Genomic DNA, 14,912 nt, shown 5'->3' with positions numbered 1-14,912 from the left:
TACCTCCCCTTCCTTACCAAGATCTGTTTGGGTGACCCTCCCCACCCATTCCCCCCTACTCCCACCCCCAGCCCTTCCCTAGGTGCCTGTTACCGGACAGTACATCTCATCTCTCCATTTCACATTTCCCAACCTTAATTAGCTTCCCCAGCTTTGGTGCTTAGTGTATATCTTCTACCTAAAGACGTTTCTCTGATTTATACATTGGGTCTATAGCCGCGGGACTCAATTTGTGTCTGCTGCCTCTGGGCGAATGATCTGATTTGCGTCTCTCAGGTCCAGATTTATTCCTCAATTAACACCTTCTGCCATGCAATCTTTCTACTGGGTCTTCAGCTTCTGCCCAACAAGCAAATCCTGCCCATGTCTGCACTGACAACAGGGCTGCTATCTTAATGAGCAGAAGGGAGAGGATTTAACATGGTGGGGGGCGCGCAGGGAGGAAGGCAGAACATTTCCAACTGGAATGATGGGGTAGTGGACTTACCAGAATAAGGATTTCCAAAAACGAGGCCAGTATTTTCTTCTAGGGCTTCTTGAACAGGAGTAGGGTTAGACAGCAGCTTGGAATCAGAATCCTCACAGACATAACACAGCAGCCTGTCATTTTCCTTCTGCAAGAGCTACAAAGAGAATATTTGGATGAAGTGACAGGCAAAAGTAATGAACTGACCAGTGCTTTCAGGGAGGAGTTACACTAGTCCTGGCTCTCAATTATCCACTGGCACGGGGGAGTCCAGAGCAATAAAATCTTCAGGTAATCAACCATTTCCTAATCTAAGCAATTTTGTTTTAAAAACCAGCTGTATCTTGCTTATTCTACTTGGCTTATGAAAACAAAGAGTTTGCATGCTAAACCTGCTAACAGTGGGAGAAAGTGGTCTAGGAACAGATTGTGACATGAGTACCCAGGTTAGGACTGAAAATTGGCTGTAGAGATTCCACTGTTGCTTCTGACCTCTCCATTAAGTAACATCTTTAATTTTGTGCACATTGTACACATTGTAAACTAATTTCAATTCCCTTTTTCTTTTTTTCCTCATCTTTAAGCAATCACAGGAACAGAGATAGAGCCAAAGGAAAGACAGGAAGAATGAGTCAGATCCCCTCCTATTTATCACTTTTAACTATCAAATGATTGACTTAATTGCTAATATTCCTTAGGTTTCTATGTTTCCTATTTCCCCATATGGTATACCTCAGTATTAAGATCTATTTTAAATACAGCTTGAAACCATGCCATTTCTCTACTTGTCAGCAAACTCTTGGGACATCTGTGGAGCAGTGAAGGGTAATGACCCCCAAGGTCAAGGGATCTGGGTTCAGGTCCCACCTCTGTAACCTTGGGGAAGCTGCTTAACTTCCCTGGGCTTCAGTTTCCCCATCTATAAAATGGGGAGGCTGGAATAGAGACGGCCTTTGCTGTCTCCTCCAATCTAAGATCCACATGACGACTGCCTTTATCACTAGCAAATTTGCAATCTACAATTCGGGGCTTGTTTTGTTGCTTATCTAGACTTAAGAGTTAATAATGAAAGTTAAACTTATAAGTGCACGTGCATACATTTTTCTTTTTGTTGAACACTGACCAGACTCCCCTGCATTGCTCTAGAAATTGCAGTGGAAAGCTCAGGGAATGAAGTCATCCCCAGACTAGAGGCCTGATGACTATAGGTCAGGGTGGGGAACCTGTGGCCTTTAGGACACATGTGGCCCTCTAGGTCCTCAAGTACAGCCCTTTGACTGAATCCAAACTGCACAGAACAAATTCCCTTAATAAAAGGATTTGTTCTATAAAACTTGGGACTCAGTCAAAAGGCTACACCCAAGCACTTTAGAGGGCCACATGATAATGAGCATTTATATAGCACTTCAGGGCTTACAAAGTGCTTTCTCCCCTTTATCTCTTCTGTACCTCATGAAGCCCCTGACACTGAGGCACAATGGCACATCTGTGATTCAGGGGTCAACATGTTCCCACTCTCAAGGTACAGTCCAGAATCACAGCCTGCTAGAATTGAAAGGAACCTGAGGGTATCTTATCTACTTCATTTTACAGACAGGGAAACTGAGGCCCAGAGAAATTAAGGGTTGCAGGGACACTGGGTGCCCAGCTGCAAGGAGGAAGGAGCTATGTAACAGCTCCTAAGGAGCCAGAACACAAACACTGCTCACATGGACACATCCTCCATTCTGTGGCCTTGGGTTGGCAGACCAAATCATTTCTCTTCCGGTTTATCTGACACCACTGTCAATCCACTAAATGGAGCTCAATAAATTTGGGTGAAATGAACAATGAAAAACCATTGATAAGCCAGTTGTGTGCCTTACACCAAGATAGCTGCTGTCTTTTCTGTGCACAGCTTGGCAATAGAAACACTGAGCCAGGGGATCAGCAGTTGCTCACATGAATTTAGTGCCCGGGACTAGATCCAAACCTTCACTCCAACCCTCCCCCCCATATAATGGCAGTGAACTGGATGAGAAGAAACCAGTGAAGCTCAAGTATAAAAATGACCAATTTCAAATGAAACCACTTCTCTGTGAAGTGCCTCCTCATGCACCATAGGAAGCTACAGGTGTCATGGGATCCTCTGCCAGAACGACTGTCAGAGAACTTTCAAGTTCCTGTTTCATTATCAACCAACAGGACACTCGGTTCCCCTCCAATTATGAGGATCTACTCTCTTGTCCTTGTACATCCTTACATCTTTTTCTCCTTCTAATCTGGTCTTCTCCCTCTGTAGCTCCTGATAGAAAAATTTGCTCTCATCTAGCCTCTTCATCAGGTCACTGATCTGGTTCTGTCAAAAGAAATGAGATCAGATTAAGAACAGATTTCAGTTTGGGAACTGGGCCCATGTGCAACATGAAGTAGGAACATGGCAGAAACCTCTGTTACGGGTGAAGCTTGGGCATGGGGAAGAGTGAGTTGGCACTCAATATCAATCCCTTTGGTCTGGCCAGGGATATAAGTGAGGAAAGGGGAAAGTGGGTGGTTGGGTAGAACTCTAAAACTGACCAAAGGGAAATCTGGGAGAGCTATGAGCACAATAATTCTTGTTGTGAGAGAGCACCTTATTCCAATGGTTTTCACACTCTATAGTGAATCCTACCTTAGCCTACTTTACCTAGTGAGAACCAGGATTATGACTACACCAAGTAATTCTAAGAAATTAGGGAGCATTGAATTGACAAGCATTGACCTTGTCTAAGGTCACAGATGGAAAAAGGATTGAAGTCTTCTGCTTTTCAGTCTGGTGGTGTCCCCTGAGGCTGAGGGCATAACAGATTAGTTCAATAGTCACTGGAGTCTTGGGAGTTTCTCATTTATGCTTTCCCCACCTCCTCCTAACTACACACACATGCACACACCTCAGAAAACACTAAAGTTAATTCTCCTTTTTATTACAGATTTTATTGGAATGCTGGTGCCCAAGCTGCTGTGTGGTTTTGGCTGGCCCTGAGGTAGGAAAGGGGAAGGGTCTACCCGATGGCAGGGGTGACTGCAGGCTCCTTGCTCCCCAGCCCCACAGGCTCCTGTTGGCTTTTCTTGTCCTTCTGTCTGTCCCCGTTCGCTTCCTCAAAAGGCAGAAATGAAAAAGTACCATCTAAGCCTGTAGAGGAACTTGCCCAATGATGACGGGAATACATTCTGAGATCTTCAGTGGGGATGGGGCCAGCAGGTCTCAGTGGACCTTGGGGCCGCAAGTACACGCACGCTGTGCTCCTTTTCCCACCCCCACCCCAGCCCTTAAATTCTCTTCCACTCTGCATCTAAGAGGACAGCCCCCAGAGATGAGCTGTCTAAAGACCCCCATGGCCTATGCCCCCTGCCTTCCCACCCCTGCCTTGGTCACCTACCAGCACAGCAGCCTTCAGCTGCCTGATCTGTTTGTGGAGGCGCTGACACTCTTTGTACTTCTCTATGAAACAGGCTCTCCCAGCCTCTACCTTCGCCTTCAGCTGCTCCACCTCCTGTACTAACTGCTTCTCCACTGGCGCTTTCTTGTCCCTAGGTCTCTGAAGTACAAGATACATTGCCCCCAGGGTTAGCTGCCCCTTGGAGGGAAGGATATGGAAGTGGTACCTTTTTGTTGAACACTGACCAGACTCCCCTGAATTGCTCTAGAAATTGCAGTGAAAAGCTCAGGGAATGAAGTTATCCCCAGACTAGAGGCCTGATGACTATAGGTCAGGGTGGGGAACCTGTGGCCTTTAGGACACATGTGGCCCTCTAGGTCCTCAAGTACAGCCCTTTGACTGAATCCAAACTGCACAGAACAAATTCCCTTAATAAAAGGATTTGTGTGTCTGTGAACTGTATACCTGCCTAGCTAACTAAACGTGAAATGGCACACTGCCTTGATGGCCAGGGTTCCTCATAAAACATAGAGAAGATGCCATCTGGGTCAGCTGAAGGAGTAATCACATAAATGAAATCACACATCTTTCCAAATATAAGGCACAGCATCACATCAGAAAGAATTACAGTCACCTCCATGCTTGATTTTACAATTGTAAGAAAAATAGATCAGAGAGCTCAGGATCTCTCTAATGCTTGCCAATCAATTTTTAAGAGTTCCTCTTTGACATCCATTGCATCCCCCATGACATAATGGTAATATGATCTGGTAATATAATCTTAACAAAAGAATGTCTTTCACAACTAACCTACGTAGGTAGTACAAATGGTTGCCCAATAAATGCTATACTACTAGGCCAATTTAAGGTTGGGGAAGTCTGGACCATACTGCATTGTAATATAATATGTATTTGTGTATATAAACAAAGACATACAGGTGTATATATATACACATACACATTTGCATAGTTTTAGCCCAGACTTATGATTTCATTGGCACAGGGAATATGGGGAGAATTTTCCCCTATACAATGAAGACTGGCAGCAGTTCTGCGACTCATTCTTAAAGAGTTGCCTGGGGTACTAAGAGATTAAGTGACTTACTCAGAGTCACGATGTCAAGTATGTATCAGAGCTGAAACATGTGTGCGTGTGTGTGCATGCGCGTGCCTGCCCTTTGGATTTCATCTGTGTAGGAAATTTCCAGGAAGGTGTTTAACTTCCTCTAACTATACAAATCAGAAACTCACAAGTTACTGTGTCACAAAGTTGCCTGGGGCACTGAGCAGTTCATTGCCTTGTCCACAGTCACATGGGTAGTATGAGCTAGTGGTCAGCTTCAAAACCTGCTTTTCCAAATTCCAAGGCTGGCTCTTTAGCCACTACATTATGCTGCCTTCTCATTCATTCATACTTATGTACACACATACATACACTCATCATCATAAAACTCTCACTACCTGGAATGCTACAGCTCTATTCTCCTGAAGAGTTACAAGTATTATATACAGTATATTAAATGTGTCTGTCTTGATACCATCTCTGGGAGGAGGAAGTAAAGGATTGTCATCATTCTTTTTCCTGGTGGAACATCCGAGGCCCTCAGAAGTCAGGGAACTTAGGTGAGCTCATGCAGTGCATGAACAAGGACCTGGAGAGCACTGGGACCCAGGATTCCTACCTACCTCCTTGTTCAGGATACACCATGAAGTGACAGCCAGCTTTCTAAATGTCTTCATCACTTATATCCCTATGGGAAAACCCTCACCACCCTGTTGTCTTCAATAGCCTCTTTTTCCCTACTTGTACAGAAATAAGATGCTCAGAAAGACAATGCTGTCCTTTCCATGTCCCTAAAACAATCTCCATCTCCTCTTCTCTTAGGCCCCTTCCCTCAGAACCACTCAGACATGCCGTGAACTCCTGGTGCTTCCGGGTTGATGCGGTTTCCTTTTGCTTCAGCTCCTCCACAGTCTGTTCAAGCTTCTGCTGGTGCTCCCTCTGTATAAATACACAGACTTAAGCAAAGCACCATCACAGGGGCAGGGGGAAGGAGAAGATAAGGGTGAACAGGACCCAAGGGGACCCCTCTTCCTAAACTTCTGGGAGAAAAGCCCACTGAGACACCAACTTTCCAGACAGGCTCCCCTGGCATCCCCCAGAATCACATGCAGGCAAAGAGGCTGATAATGGAAGGGCAATGTGCACAATGGCCTATCATTTAGAAAGGTCTAAACAGCTTGGGTATTTCTCTTTTTCCCCATGGGTCTACCTGCTTAGTCAAACTGAGAAGTAGCTGTTCATTTTCCTTCTTCAAATGCTCCAACTGCTCGGTTCTGTCCCGGTCCCCCTGAGTCAGCTTCTCTATTTCTTTCTCTCCTACTGAAATCTGTGCCTAGAGGAAAAAGTGCCAACAGGACAAAAAACGTAGAGATCACAGCATGAAAGAAGACTGCGATTTTGTAAGGCACACGAAGACAAAAGACAGGTATTCTCAAGGCAGCCCCCAAACTTTCAAATAAAATACTCCTTGGCAATGTTCCATCTTCTACAGGACTTCATCTCCACACATGCTAGCTCTTAAGGGACAGAGTCTAGCACAGCTCCTGAACAAGGGGGTCTGGCTGCAGTGCTTGGCCCTTCTTCCTATGTAGGAATTGCCCTCAAGGTTAGATCACATTGAAAAGGCTGGAGGGAAGGGTCTGCAGCCGTAGTCAGTATCACGTATCTTAAATAGGAACTGAAATGAGCAAATATATAAACAACTTGTAGACTGGGATGGAACGTTACGAGGCCAGGCCTTAAAAGAAATGAGGCAGGGACAAATCAGAATTGTAATAAATGGAAAATACAGCCTCAGATTCTTTCTGGTCTAGTGCTTCTTAAGCCTAAGAGTGTTTATTATCCTGAGCTACATCATCAAGTCATTGGGAAGGAGCAGAGACAGAATGGAGGTTGTCGAGGAAGAAATCCAGGGTCATGGGGTCAACTACATCATTGCCTACCTGAAGCTGGTCAAGGTGATCCAGTGTGGTCTTCAGCCTGACACCCATTTTCTCATTTTCCGAGGCCACATTCTGGTTGTGCACTTTAAGTCTACGAGATGAAGAGGCTGAGTTTAGCTTCTGCCCCTGTGCCTCCTCCGCTGGATTCAGGGAAGTGAGATCAGTTATGTCCTCTTGATGTCTTGAATGGTTTAAACAAGGCTAGCCCTGCCCAGCACTAGCCCCTAATCCCTTCTACAGTCTTGCTCTGATTGCCTGACAGCAGACTCTGTCTGCTGGGGTCCCTGAAGCACATTCTCAAACTCTTGTGCTGTGATCCACAATCCTGGAGCTCCTCACTTGAAAGGAGATCCTCTTTGCTTTTGAGACAAACATGCTCTTAACAGAGGCAGTGAGGTAGAGTGGGAGGAGTCGTGAAGCTGCGACAGGGTTTGAATCCAACCTCTCACATTTATTAGCTGTGTGACGCTTCTCAGCATGTAAGACTCAGTTTACTCCTATATGAAATGGGGATAACACTAGCTTACAGAGCTCTTATAAGTATCACACAAAACCAGGCATGTTAAATGCTCTGTGAACCTTAAATAAATAAATGTCAGCTATTGTGATTACTATCAAGAGTATCAGCTTCCAATGGCTTCTAACCCATCTCTATTCAGGATCCCCAGGGAATTGTGAGTGTCTCAGAGGTCCATAAAGCACACTCACTGAAGCATTTCTGTCTCCCAACAGCCCTTCTGTACTTTCAGACCCTCGTTCTCTTCGTTCAGGACACTGACCCTCTGCTCCAATGTCTTATTGATCTCTGTCAGAGACTCCAGTCTCTCCTGCAGATCCTGAAGGAGAAGATACATAAAAGCCACGAATAGAGCCACCTAATCCCAGGAATCTTTGCAGTGTTTAACATTCAGTCGGAGAACCCTGGACTTCTCCTCATTCCTGCCCTCTTTCAGTGTCTCATCCTCAAAATGCATCAGACCTGAAATTCTTCCAAAATCCCACTTTGGGGAATGTAGCAATGGGAAACTTGGTGGTTCTGGGGGAGAGATAAGACCACAAGACGTGATCAGCTTCTCTCAAGTGTGTCCAAAGGGAACTTTGTTGAAGGTGGAACAAAGAACATGGAAGGAAAAAAGACAAAGGGAGAACCCACAGGGAGGAAGCTTTTAGTAAAAAGGAATTCATGAAAGGAGGGACGCAAATGAGAAATGAGGAAGAAAGCTTTTTAGCTCTTCAAATACAGCAACAGAGATGATTTACAGGACCTCAAGGGAAGATGGAATCAAAGACCGCTATTTTTTATTTTTTTCAGGAATTCTATGAAACGATAAAGTCTTAGAAAGATGACGAAAAAAATTGTCAATAACCTGTTATAATAGTTCTACAACAGAATTCGGAATAGGGGTTTATGAAAAGGCCTGGAGAAAGAAGATGGTCAAGAGGTCAGTAGGAACAAAGCTCAAGAAGAAAAAAATGTATAAAACTGGGAGGAGAGGAAGACCCAGTGATCCTAGGGTTTATCTTTTGTTTTATATCCTTCATTTCTTCCTCAATTCCAATTTCCTACTCCTTGCCTTTTGTTTTTTTCTATATTTCCTCCCCTCTCAATTTCATAATTTTGTTCAGAAGCTATCGATTGTTTTATAGAATCTGAGCTAAATTTGTTAGTTAATACTCTTTACAGTACTAATGTAGTCTGGATTTCCACACTAATTTACATTCTATGCCAATCCCCAAATTCCAATCAACTTGTAATGGTTTTAGCACATGCTGTCAAATATCTATTTAGATTATCTGGGCCTTCTCCCACTTCAGCTGCATGCCATACTCCAGTCACTGTAAAATGATGGGGTTCAGCTAGATCTTCTGATGCCATACGAGTTGTTTTACACACAAGCCATGAAGAAAGGATAAATTCATAAGCCTGCCAGAAACGGAGCTCAAAGTTGCTCTCATAGGAGCCACCATACCTGAGTTTTTTGGAGCTCAGCATGCATGTCTGAGTTCTGTTTCTGGAGACTAACACAGTTGTCTTTTAACTCCTGGTTCTGTTGGCGAAGTTCCTTGTTGAGTTGCTCAATCTCCTCCACTTCTCCCTAGGAAAGAACATCTGCTTAGATCCAAAACGGAAAATAACAGAATTCTAATTAGCAAGAGATGATGTGGATTACTCCTGACAGATTCACTCTTCCTTCTCTACTACTGATCACATCTCAATGAAATGGAGAATTAAATCCAACAAAGAATTCTTATTTTCTGAGTATCATTCATATTTCAGGAGCTAGAAAACATTCTGGCTTGATAATTATTAACGATCCTAGAGAGTATCATGTTCCCAGGCACAGATATTGGCCAATGCTATTTCCTATATACTAAGTGCCCTCCCTTCTCTTATCTACCAATCTATGCCTCTCCTTTGTCTCAAAATTCATCTCCCCCAAACAGGTTTCTGTAATTAATCTCACTTAATTCTGAATACTCTCTATCTCCTTAGTACTTATTCTGATTGTATAAAATATTTTGCATCAGTCAATACATATTTATTGAACACAAGTAATATGCTAACTGCTAGGAGTTATGTAAATAGAATTAACTGCATCAGTTCTCAAAAGGACTCACAATTCAGTTGGGACTGTGAAGCATACACACAAAGACGTGAGTATTGGACAGTAAATTAATTTCAGAGAAGGTAAAGATCAATTATTATAATGTTGTTACTCTTCTTAAGTTATTTCAATTTGGGCTCCACAACTAGACTAGAAGGTCTCTGAGGGCTGGGGTCATTGTCTTTTCCTCAGCATTATCTATTCAATACTAAAAAAATGCATATGGACTCTGCCCCAGGATTTGGTAATAAACTGTATGGCCAAGTGAATATCTATAGCCCACAAAGATACCTTTTCCATCTCCTAACTCCACCCTGGAAGTGTTTTTCTTAACCTGAGCAGGAGAACTGGGGTGGGGGGGAAGCACAAAGGAAGAAGGATGAATCTGCACACCTGAGTGGTGACCACCAAGATGTCTTCCTCACTTTCTGGACGGAACTGGAAAGGGACACTGGCCCCCCGTACAACACCATCCTGATCCACATAGCAGAACTGATAATACTCATCATCTTTGGGTAGGTAGTAAGCTGAAAAGACAGTCATATATCTTAACTCAAAAGGGGAGCTCTCTGCAGGCAGGAAATCCTGAACCTGGGAAAACTTTATGTCCTCCACAAAAAATTAACATAGCAACTAGAATCGGGAGGAAAGAAGGTTAGCTATGGTTATAGCTAGAGCTCTGCTTGGCTGAACTAGATATCATTATGGTTAAGAGTTTCTTTCTAAGGCCACTCTGTAGGCCAGGAGAACAGGGGACAGGCCTGTCGAAAGAGGCAGGGCTGCTGACTCTCAGCACTACTTCTTACCTTTAAACTGCACTTGTTGCTGCAAGGATGATTTACTGTTGGCGTCAGTGGGCAAAGGAGCCCACATAAAGGTGTAATATTCTCGGGTTGTCTTCCATCCTACCTGGAGTGCCAAAGGAATGATAAAAACAATTTAGTGAACATTTGCTTGCTAGAGCACTGTGACAGAGGTTGAGAGAGCAACAAATTAGGGAAGACACAATTCCTATCCTTATGGTAAGAGAAATAAATAAAATAGATGCATGGATAATAAAGATGTTCCATGATGGCTTGATATACTCAGGATTATAAAACAGGAAGGAACAATAATAACAATTATTAAGAAAACTGGATTAGATCTGTTTCTCCTACTACATATGAGTATAAATTCTAAGTGGATCCATGATCTAAATACAAAAAAAATATACCACGAAGTGAACAGAACCAGGAGAACATTGTACACAGTAACAGCCACATTTTGTGATAATTAACTTCAACAGATTTAGCTTTTTTTTTTTTTTTTTAGCAATGCAATGATCTAAGACAATTCTGAAAGACTCGTGATGGAAAATGGTATCCCCATCCAGAGAAAGAACTATGGAGTTTGAATGCAGATCAAAGCATATGATTTTCTCTTTTTCCTTTTGTTCTAATTCTTCTTTTACAACATGACTAATGTGAAAATGTTTAATATGATTGTACATGTATAGCCTACATCAGATTGGAAGGGAGGGAGAAAAAAATTTGAAACTCAAAATCTTGTAAAAGTGAATGTTATAAACTAAAAATTAAAAAGCAAATAATTTTTTTTAAAGTACACCACTATAAAAGTGAGAAAAAAGAATGATACCTTTATCTCAACTGTAGAAAGACCAAAAATTCTAATTTGTCACACAAATGTTAGAAATTACTAGCAGAAGAGATAAAATGTATTATATAAAAAAAGCTATTCAAGATAAAAATTAAAGAAATGGATAGGGATGGCATCCACAATCTATAGAGATCTGATGTGAATTTTAGGATAAAACCTACTCCCTTAATGAATAGATGGGCAATAGTCAAAAAGACATGAGCAAAGGAAAAGTCTATAAGGGAGAGAACTTAAAGGAAGGCAGGCATTATTTGAAAATAAATGTGATATAAAATTAAAAAGTATCAATAAAACTTAAAAAAGATATGAACAAGCAGTTCATGAAGATATACAAATGATGAATAATCACTTAAAATTAATCAAAATCTCTAAAGTCAGAACTCAAAATTAAATACCTTTGAGGTACTATCTTACATGTATCATTAAAATCATTAAAAATGAAAAAATTCACTATTTTGGTGGGATTGTAAGAAAAACAATCACATATTATCGCACTGTTAATAAAACTGAATTGGTGCAATCATTCTGGAAATTAAGCAACCTTAGCGATACAAAATAAAAGACATAAAACTGATCACTTTGACCCAGTAATCCCAGTGATTCCACTGCTAAGACATCCTAATCATGTTAGCAAAAAGGGTAGATAAAGGTTAAACGAGCAACTTTATATGTAACAGGAAAAAACTGGAAAGTATACATGTCAGATAACAGAAGTGGCTAAATAAATTGTAGCATAGCAATGGAATGGAATATTATTGTACCCTAAGAAGTTATTAATGAAGCATACAACAAAATACAGAAAACCTTACATAAGATATCGCGAAGTCAATAAACTAAATCAGAGCAATATGATGTGATTATATAAAAATAAAAGAAGAGATATGAAATACCAGGGGTCCATGTGTATTGAAGACCTTAACACCACCAGAGCTTTTGAAGAGGCAGCTAGATGGCACACTGGATAGAACACTGGGCCTAGAGTCAGGAAGATATGAGTACTAATCTGGCCCCGGACATACACTAGCTTTATAACCTCATTCATGAAAACCTTCCTGTTCCTTTCTCGAATGTTCATTAGAGATGCCCTTGGTATGCACATTAACTCGTATTCTCCTGAAGATTTTTGTGGCAATGATAAAGTATGAATTGGGAGTTACTGATATCCTCTTAATTTCCCCTTTTTGGGGGTCTGAGTGTGATTTTTTTCTAATCACTCATTCTCTCCCCCTCTTTCAAATATCTTGAGAATCAATTCCTCAGTGCCATCCAAACCGTGCTGCCACCAGCAAAGATGCCCTCCACATGTCTGTTCTCTTCTGGTCTTCTTGGCTTTGTTCTCTTTTAGTAACGTGTTTACTTTCTCATATAAGTACACAGAGGAATGTGATGGTATTCCAAAGGCTGCAGAAATTATAGTACACGGGAAAGAAAATACTGTAACAATTGTTTATCCAGGAGAAAATGATTATCACATTGTATCCTTGACTCATGTATTCTATTGTGAATGAGGCTATGATTGTTTCCTTGTTTCTTTTTGGTTTTTGTCTGTTAAATCTGTTGGTGAGATTTGTTTCCTGCAGGCTTAGTACCATCCACCTGCAGATGCCTGATCTTAAGCTGAAGTCAGATGTCACCCTCTGATATGTTCGGATGTCACCCCCGAACCTGACGACTGTGACGTGTCATTCCTGGACCCAGAGTCAGTCAGAGAACTGGGACTTTTGACCTCTTGGGGCAAAAACAGCTCTACGTCTAATTTCAGCAGGAAGAAGCTATGGGGGACAAGACCTTCACCCCTTACTCCAAGATTTTGAGCCCCATTCATTTGAGGGAGGAATGATATTGTTTTATATGCTTATCTTGTGTTATCCCTGTTATATTGTTGTAAAGTTCTATTGACACCAGTTATCCCAAAACTCCTACTGATTGCCCCATTGACCTCTGTAATGGATAAGAAAGATCTTGGGGCTGAATGTAATAGCAATTTAGATTTGAAGATCTTTCCCACCCATTAGTAGGCCATGTGACCTGCTTATGTCACAGGAAGCCTAAGTCACATGTGGTGGGAGGAACTTGCTGAGAGGAAAAGGGAAGTGTGTTGCCGCAAATGCAGAGAGAGAGAGAGCAGTTAGAGCTGAGGGAAAGAGCAGACATGCTGGTTGTGAGTTTGCTGGTGGCAACGCCCCAGCAGGGGGGCAGATGGCTTTGGGATGGAGTGGTTCTCTGCTGTGATATTCTGTATTTAATTCTTTGCTACTGTGATGGATTTGGGCTTATTGATTTTGGGACCTGTTTCTTTGGTGTCTGAATAATAGTCTCTTATATTTTGCAATACAGAACCACATAGGCATTTTGACAATTATCATCTGTATTGTGATTATTGCCTTGCTAATAAAGATGGGAATCCCAATGCAGTGGTTCCACCATCATCAATAATTCTAATCTGTTCCCTAAAACAAAACTCCACTTTTTGAACTCTAACATTCTGTTGGTAAGACTTTCTGGCTTCAAATCCTGAGATACCACAATCTCCAGGCAATCAAAATTAAAGGTCATCATAAAAGTAATGGGGAAAGACATGGTACCTATAAGGTAGGCTAGCAAATTATAAATGATAAACTAGTCTCAAAAAAATTAAATAATTTGACAAAAATTATCAGATATAGACCCATAAAAGGATTGTGGATTTAGAGCTAGAAGGGACCTAAGAAATTATCTGGTCCAACCCCTTCATTTTACAAATGAGGAAACTGAGGACCAAGAAGATGAAGTGACTTTTCCAAGGTGCCACATGTACTAAATTTCAGAGTTGGGATTTCAACCCAGGTCCTCTGACTTTGTGTCCAGGACTCTTTGGGCCTGGAAGAATTATGAAGAATAAGGGATAATAGATGAACAGCCATAGGTACTACAATGGTACCTTGCACAATGTCAGGGGATCAAAGGGAAGGCCTCCTGCACATCTGGCAGAATATCAAGAGGACAGAAATAATTTCCTGGGAAGAAGTTATGGCAGGGACATGGGTGATAAGGTTGGCGGAGGTCAGAACACCCATCCTGAGGTCCTGGATCCTGGATCCATGATCATAAAAGTTTATCTTGTCCATCTCTGTCCATGCCAGTGCTTGCTGTATGCCTTAGCCTGGGAGCTGCCAGACATCCATATTTACTTATTTTTCTTTGTATAAAGCTACCTACAATATACAATTAATGAAGGTTTTCTGATGGTAATGACTATGATTCAATGACTAGAAAGAGCCTTCCAAGACACTAATGGAAATAAAACATCTCATGGCAAAAGACTCATTTGGTAGAAAAGGGAGAACTGAACAGGTGCCCAAAAGGTAAAAGACCCTCCCAAATCAGTTGTGGAAAAAGAGCATGTCAGAGAAAGGATGAGGATTCACAGCACCTTCAGAGAGACTGCATATGAAGAAAATAAAATTGGCCCATTTGCTATATTTTGAAGCTGCCCGGGCCTAGGAGGGGAGGGAGGACTAAAAATAAATTCGACTTTAGTTTATTAAAAAGTTAAAGTAGAGTTGAAAAGGCCACATTGAAAACAACTGAAAACACTAGGGTATGCTTTAGTGTCTAATTAGCACACACCCCAGTTGTTATAAGCAAGCAGGAGACGTCACAACCTGAGGAGGTCCACAAAAACTGGGATTTTATAGAGTCTTCATTCATGTCCTGCAGTTTCTTAATACCCTGTGTCCAAAATATCACATTGGAAGGCCTCAGAATTATGGCTGCCTCCAAACAGAGGGAATATTTTTA

At 41.8% G+C, this 14,912-nt stretch overlaps 1 protein-coding gene across 1 annotated transcript in view; it reads right to left on the bottom strand.

Moving 5' to 3' along the window:
* The window catches only part of CALCOCO2 (calcium binding and coiled-coil domain 2), a 29,936-nt gene that overhangs the window by 2,449 nt on the left and 12,575 nt on the right, over positions 1 to 14,912 (bottom strand). Inside the window, exons 3-11 of the mRNA XM_036754903.1 lie at positions 10,283 to 10,385; positions 9,870 to 10,003; positions 8,841 to 8,966; positions 7,579 to 7,706; positions 6,871 to 6,961; positions 6,138 to 6,260; positions 5,780 to 5,866; positions 2,709 to 2,804; positions 488 to 623 (exon numbers count right to left, since the gene is read on the bottom strand). Of these exons, the coding sequence (XP_036610798.1) occupies positions 488 to 623; positions 2,709 to 2,804; positions 5,780 to 5,866; positions 6,138 to 6,260; positions 6,871 to 6,961; positions 7,579 to 7,706; positions 8,841 to 8,966; positions 9,870 to 10,003; positions 10,283 to 10,385 (1,024 nt within the window). The remainder of the gene's footprint in view (positions 1 to 487; positions 624 to 2,708; positions 2,805 to 5,779; positions 5,867 to 6,137; positions 6,261 to 6,870; positions 6,962 to 7,578; positions 7,707 to 8,840; positions 8,967 to 9,869; positions 10,004 to 10,282; positions 10,386 to 14,912) is intronic.

This window comes from Trichosurus vulpecula, chromosome 4, assembly GCF_011100635.1.
Source record: "Trichosurus vulpecula isolate mTriVul1 chromosome 4, mTriVul1.pri, whole genome shotgun sequence".
In the NCBI taxonomy this organism is placed as follows: domain Eukaryota; kingdom Metazoa; phylum Chordata; class Mammalia; order Diprotodontia; family Phalangeridae; genus Trichosurus; species Trichosurus vulpecula.
Note: the sequence above shows the minus strand (reverse complement) of the source record. Positions and strands in the feature narration are given on the sequence as shown.